General features: G+C 34.0%; 1 protein-coding gene across 1 annotated transcript; it reads left to right on the forward strand.

Annotated features, from left to right (window-relative positions):
- Positions 1-1,258: 1,258 nt before the first annotated feature.
- On the forward strand, positions 1,259-2,085 carry LOC111388440 (auxin-responsive protein SAUR15-like). The gene has a single exon (XM_023013142.1). It carries the CDS (start codon positions 1,366-1,368, stop codon positions 1,750-1,752), a length of 387 nt encoding a protein of 128 aa, XP_022868910.1. The 5' UTR covers positions 1,259-1,365; the 3' UTR covers positions 1,753-2,085.
- The last annotated feature ends 5,392 nt before the right edge of the window (positions 2,086-7,477 follow it).

The following is a 7,477-nucleotide window of genomic DNA, read 5'->3' on the forward strand; positions in this document are numbered from 1 at the left end:
TTTAACGAGGTGTCCCAACTTGCGCCAGACTATATCCTCGTCCCTGAACCTCCGGCCCCTCAGCTGCTCAGGGAGGTAAATCGCAGGATGTGCCCTTATTGGTTCCCAGGTTCCCATATGGCTTTTACTCCTTCCCCAAAGGGAGCATCCTCCATGGTGATTAATCCACCAATAATTCCTCCTTTATTGGATCAAAGGTTCCCACCAGGAATCGAACTCCCCACGCTTGGTTTCAGAGCCCTCCCAATGTGATTGTTCCGCCATCTTGGATTTGAGAAGTTAAGGGGTCCATTTGGTAGATCTTTTGAAAAGTTAAAAGTTATTTTCTAAGATTAAGAAATTATTTTGAACATATTTGAATAATTTCTTGAAAAAACTTTAGATGATTAGATGAACTTTTAGAAGAAGATCATCTATAAGGATACTGAGCCCAGTATAAAAAAAAGATGGGGGGGGGGGGTTTGATTCAATTATGGAATGGTTTTTTTTTTTTTTTATTCAATCAAGGACTAGAATTTTAATAAGGGAATATATTTGATTCTTTGAGTATGTTAGGTACATGGGAAAACGGTTTGGTGTGCGCATGTGTCTTAAAACCGAGTCCAAATATTTTGGCCTTTTGAACATTGATTTTAACTTCTAACCCTTTTAAAACATATTTATTGTACGTTTGTTACGTTAAATTGAACAATTAAACAATAAATGACAGGTTCATGACTTTTTTTGTCACATTTAACGTATCAATTATTTGATTAGTATTCATTAAAAACTAGCTTAAAGTGATATCTCGTCATGCTTTTATGTCTTGTAATCTTTGTAAATTGGTGGCATTTTTATTCCCACTCTACAACTTTAAAAATAATCTTGAGCGGTTTAAGAAGTTCTACCAATCACTGAAATTTCCTTTTCACAATCTAGTGTGTCTCATGCCTTTCTTGATCTCTTTGCGATGCAATTGCGTGACATGGAAATAAAAATTAATTGGGGTTTGCCTCTTGTCATCTTGTGTATGGCCATTATAAATCCAAGAGAAGTTGTACAAGTCAAGTGGTACCATGACCATCCAATAATAAGCCTTTCTAATGGTTAGCGTTTCAATTAATTAGTTGTCTAATTGCTCTTAACTATTGATAAGTCAAAATAAATAAAGGCAATATCTTGAGAGAGAGAAACCGCCAAAATCATAGGCTCTCTCAACTTTTTTAGAAGTCAGAAGCTGACCCTATTACAACATGTCGCTCCTAACACACTACAAAACCACCTATCCACCATTTTCTTGAATGCAACACTCAAACCACTCTCGCATTAGCTTCATCTCCTTCTTCTTCTTCCTCATCAACCCTTAACCCTCTCCAATTCAAAAAAATGCTAGGGAAAAAGATTGGTTCGATGAAGAAGCTAGCCAAGAAGATTAAGGTCGTTGGCAATGAATGTCGTGATCCATCAAAAAACGAGTGTTTGCTAAGAGATAATTACGAAGGAGGAGGATCCCCCTCATCCACGAAGACGCCACCAGGAACTTTTGCAGTATACGTAGGCGAGGAGAGACAACGGTTCATGGTGCCAACTGGTTACTTGTCTCACCCTTTGTTCAAGATGTTGTTAGAGAAGGCCTACAATGAATTTGGTTTCGAGCAAAGAAATGGCTTGGTTGTACCATGCAGCGTCCCTGCATTTCAAGAAGTGGTAAGTGCAGTGGAATGCTGCAATGGAAAATTTCATTTTGGGGACATGGTAGAGGAGTTCATATAGGTAGATCAGGGTAAAAACTCTACTTTTTTGAGTAGCACTTAGAAATCATATGATATTATATTTAGTCCATCCAAACAAATCATAAAACACTACGAAGTTTTGAGTTAGTTCATCCAGAATCTGCAATGATCATCCGACTGTATTCTCACTTCCTTCAAGCTGATTTAAAAATTCTCTCCCATTTCTTCTCAGCTAAATTTGGTAAGTTAAGAAAATGTCATTTATCGGGATTCTAATAACATTCTACAGTGTACTAAAATATACTCTAGGCGTCGGATTGCACTACCACCTATCAGGAAAAATGTCATAATAAAAATTGTAGATTAATAAATTTTTTTCGAAGCAAGAGTTTGACCTCGCAGTGGGTCTACAATTTGATACAATCGTGTTCCAAGATTCAACAATCAGTTCTCGTGATAGTAACGCTACGAATCATGAGGGCAACCAGACGAGAGTACTTATGTACTCTCTTTTTGAAAAAGATTTTTATGAATGCGAAAAGTGCAGGGTTATTAATTATGAAATGTAAAAAGGATGGATTTCCAACAGGTGGCGGCTATTTGTAATTGTTATAAATTGATCGCAAGTTAATGACAATTATGAAATAAACAGGAACACAATAAGAACGCCAAGATTTATGTGTAAATCCAAGATGAGAAAAAATCACAGGCAGATGAGGAGAAATTTACTATAATCAATAACAATTATCTTTACAACAAAATCCTAGTATTCTCAATTAAGATCTAAAGTTCTCAAAACGTTGCATGAATTGTTCTCTCAATAATACAAGTTATGGCTTATATATACAAGCTTGAGAAACCAAGTTGTAGATGAATAGGAGTCCAAAAAATACGTCAAAAGGTGAAACGGGCTTGGACTGGATAATCCTGTCGCTTGAGGGACAAGTTAGGCGTAGGCAGGTGATAGCTCAGCCACTCGAGTTCCAGGCGAGTGACAAGTCTCGGGAGAAAATATGCAGGTGCTGCTCGAGCGGCCAACTAGCAGAATGCTAGTGAAAATGCAACAACTTTTCTTCTTGGTCCATAATTTTGATCCTTTCGAACAACGTCAACCATCACTTCACACATAAAATGGTACCATATAAATGTGTTTAGTGCTGTCTAGAAACATCCGACTCTTAGTCAAAAAGATAGCACTCTAACTATCATAATACACTGTAGAAATTTACAAGTCTTCACTGATTTCACTAATCAATCCCCTCAACACATAGTTTCGTTACATGCTTCTAAATGGCCATGTACTCCGCCTCTGTTGCAGACAATGCTACCGTATTCTGCAAAGTAGCTTTTCAACTAATAGTGAAACCTCCAAAAGTAAACATATACCATGTAAGTGATCTCCTCTTATCAAAATCTCCAACATAATCTGAATCCATATGCCCAATAACTCTATCTGTATTTCTACCAAAATGCAAGCAAACATTAGAAGAGCCATCTAGTATCTGAATATCCACTGCACTGCTTTTCAATGTTCTTTGTCAGGATTTGCCATATACCTACTAACTGTATTAATTGCACGTGCCAAATCTGGTCTTGTACAAATCATAGGAAACATTAGTGAACCAATTGCACTAAAATAAGGAACCCGAAATTTATAATCAATGTCTTCATCTAACTGCGGACACAAGCAAGATGATAATTTAAAGTGGGTAGTTAAGGGAGTATTGACAGTATTTGCATCCACCATATTAAACCTATGAAACATCTTCTCAATGTACCCCTTCTAACTCAAATACAATCAGATAGCTTTCACATCCCTCAAGATCTTCATACCAAGAATCTTCATTATTGTACCTAAGTCTTTCATCTCAAACTCCTCATAAAGCAAACATTTACCTTTCCGACCTCTACTTATATCATTTGTTACTATAAGCATACAATTAACATATAACAGTAGATATGTAATCGATCCACTAACTCCCTTTCTGACGTACACAACACTATGACAACTGCTTCTAGTGAAATTATGAGTAGTTATGAATGAGTCAAATTTCTCATACCATTGCCTCGGTGACGCTTCAGTCCATATAGGACTTAATCAACAAGCAAATATAGTCTTCATTTCCAAAAACTGTGAAATTCTCTGGTTGTTGCATGTAAATGATCTATTTAAGTTTTCCATAAGAGAATGTTGTCTTGACATCAATTTGTTGAAACTCTAAATCATTCTTAGCCACAACCCCAAGTAAATTTCAAATTGAACTATGCTTTACAAGTGGTGAGAACACATCTGTGAAGTCAACATCTAGAATCTGATTGTAGCCCTCTGCTACAAATCTGACTTTGTACCTTCAATATTTGATCCTTGACGTCCTTTCCTTCCTATTGAATACCCACTTGCAGTGAACAACCTTTTTATCTTTTAAGTAATTTTACGAAGTCACCAATACTATTTTTATTCAATGACATCATTTCTTCCTGTATAGGATTCAACTATCTGCTAGAATTATTGCAGCTGATCGCCTCTGAATATGTAGCAAGTTCCTCGGTAGAATCAATAATGCCAGTCCCACTCAATCGAATGTTGTGGTGTTGTTCGTGATATAGGCAAAGTGTTGTTGTCTGTTAGCTCTGGACTAGAATAATTTGAAGTGGACTGTTCTGAAGCNATAAACACATGGAATCAAAACTAGCAGGCTCATCTTCAAACACAGAGATTGTACAACTTTCAGACAAATTTTTCAACGATAGTGGTGGGGCTCATGATCACAGACCACCACTACAAGCACCTACTCTTCATGGCACATCCAATGAACATATGGGTCATCCCCAATTTGGCTTGGAAATGGCAGTTATGGGGGTTTCTTCCAATGAACAACCTATCCGCGCGAAGGAGATTTTCTTCTATCAATTCATGGCTCAAATGTGATTCAATACATAAATCAATATGGGAGAAATAAAATTCAAGGTCAAAAAGCATTCAGTAATAGCTCAATTACAGAAATTACAGCATTTGTTTGCCGAATTTTGGAGACAAATGATGTTCTTCATAAGCCTATAAGTGACAAATTTTGGAGATTTTGGCTTGATTTTCCTACGAATTCAAGTGGGTTCAACGTAGGGAAGAGTGAGGTAAGGCTGATACTGGTAGAGTCCGGCAGGTATGGTGGCCGGAAGGTGTTTGGGTTGTGAAAGTGGTGGTGGAGGAGAATTTAGGATTAAGCTACAATGTTCTGAAAATTTTAGGAATGTGATTGCAATTAGTTATTTATTGATTACTTAATCAACAAGCAAACATAGTCTTCATTTCTAGAAACTATAAAATCCTCTGGTCGTTGCATGTAAATGCTCTCTTTAAGTTTTCCTTGAGAGAATGTTGTCTTGACATCCTTTTACTCAAACTCTAAATCATTCTTAGCCACAACCCCAAATACAGCCCAAATTGAACTATGTTTTACAAGTGGTGAGAACACATCTATGAAGTCAACATCTAGAATCTGACTGTAGCCCTTTGCAACAAATCTGGCGTTGTACCTTCCATCTCGATCCTTGATGTCCTTTCCTTCCTATTGAACACCCACTTGCAGTGAACAACCTTTTTATCTTTTAAGTAATTTTACCAAGTCACAAGTGCTATTTTTATTCAATGACTTCATTTTTTCCTGCGTAGGATTCAACCATCTACTAGAATTATTGCAATTGATCACCTCTGAATATGTAGCAGGTTCCTCACTAGAATCAATAATGTTAGTCACACTCAATCAAATACTGTGGTGCTGTTGGTGATCTAGGCAAAGTGTTATTATCTGTCAGCTCTGAATTTTTAGTTAATAATATTAAAAAGATAAATATTTTAACATATTTGAGTACCAAAGAAAATTTCAACAATAAATAAATTTATAAAAATGAAATATATTTTCTTTATTAATCCTAACATGTGTATATACATATTCCATAAAAGGAAAGTCAGTTGTTGCATATTTATACTTTTGCACATGGGAACACTTTGTAAACGGCTGCCCTTCCCCGTTACCCTGGAGGTCTGTTGCGGGGAAACTCGAGGCACTGGCAATTTGATAAACTTAGAATATATTATTTCCTTTCTATCCTAATGAGTAGTTCATATTTATTGATAATAATGCACATTAATTAGGAATATATTAAAAAATTAAGAAATTAATCACTCTGAATAAGAAATGTAACCTATAATTTGACACGAATGAGAAAGAAAAATAAACATATTTTTAAGGGACAGAGAGAGTATTAATCATTTGATTAACGATAAATAATCCAACCATCTCTTTTTTCCTGCTCTTTCGCCGACTATATTTATCTATGAAAGCCACTCTTGTTACTCGTCATGTTTGCTACTACATTTTTCGAATATAAAGTTTATAATAAGCGCGCGCGCACACACACACATATATGTATCTTCAAGTGATTGGAGTTGATAATTTCAACTTCGAAAAGTGCTTGATTTTGAAGATAATATTCAATTTTTTGATGAAAATTAAATCATTGAATCATTTCAACTAAAAACTTAAATATTATTAGAAAACATAACATATTAAATTATTTAAGTGTTCTTTAATATACCATCTTGGTGCTCTAATGCATTTATTAATCAAAGACCTAACTAACAATTTTTTTTATAAATGGTTGATAATAAAGACTTGAATTGACTTTGATATCTCGTTAAATACCATATTTAAAAAGTTTAAGCCCCTGTTTAAGCCCCATTACATTTCATTTTTCTCTCTCCTATTTTCAACCATACAATCTTTTATAAAATAATATTACACGTAAATCGAAAGCTTTTTATTCTTTTTCAACCACTCATTTTTCAAAAAAATAGTATTCCTCCCATTAATTTTTCCACGTAATGGGGATCAAACAGGGGCTAAATAAGCTACTTTACTCTTAATATAAATTTATTATATGAAACCTATGTATTAATTTCTAAATATTAAATAAGCCTAGTATTACACGAAATATCTTGCCTTCCAGATTTATCTAACGGCAAGGTCAACTTCTTGGGGAACTATTTACCTCGATTAAGTATGATGACATGTTTTAGTTGAATTTAAAATTTACAATATTATTTTCAGGAAAAAAAATTAAATTATTAGAAATGGATTTTTTTTTGTTAAATAAAAAAAAAACCAATAATTGTTGAAAATGGGGTCTAACATAAATAATATAAATTGTGCACATCATCATTACGTACAACAATAATTCTTCAATTCTAAGCCTGCTTGAACTCCATTATAATTAGTTTTTCTGTGAAAAAAAAAAAATTGTAATGGTGATTTTTTGGAGAATGTACAATTAAAAAAGAAGGAAAATTTTTGAATTTATGAGTAATATTATTTTATTAAAGAATGTAAGATTGAAAATATGTGAAAAATGCATTTTAGAATTAATAGAATCCAAACAAGGGCTAAGTATCAATAATGGTCCATTTGATTGCAAAAATGGAATTGAATTGCCTAAAAATGGTTTTCCTGAGAATTGTAAATTACTGTGTTGGATTGGTATAATTTTTCACGTTAAAAATATTGAAATAAAAGTGTTTTTTAGTGTTTGTTTGACTTTGTTTTACATGAAAATTGTCAATTAAAAGGATATAATTTACTGGTATTGGGGATGAAATTTGTTTCCATTGCCAAAACAAAAAAAAAAAATCAAGAAAATCATCTATCTTTCGATATTTGTTTGATTTTGTTTTACATGAAAATTGTCAATTAAATGGAAATATTTTTTTA

The sequence above is a fragment of the Olea europaea genome, unplaced genomic scaffold (assembly GCF_002742605.1).
Source record: "Olea europaea var. sylvestris unplaced genomic scaffold, O_europaea_v1 scaffold492, whole genome shotgun sequence".
Classification (NCBI taxonomy): Eukaryota; Viridiplantae; Streptophyta; class Magnoliopsida; order Lamiales; family Oleaceae; genus Olea; species Olea europaea.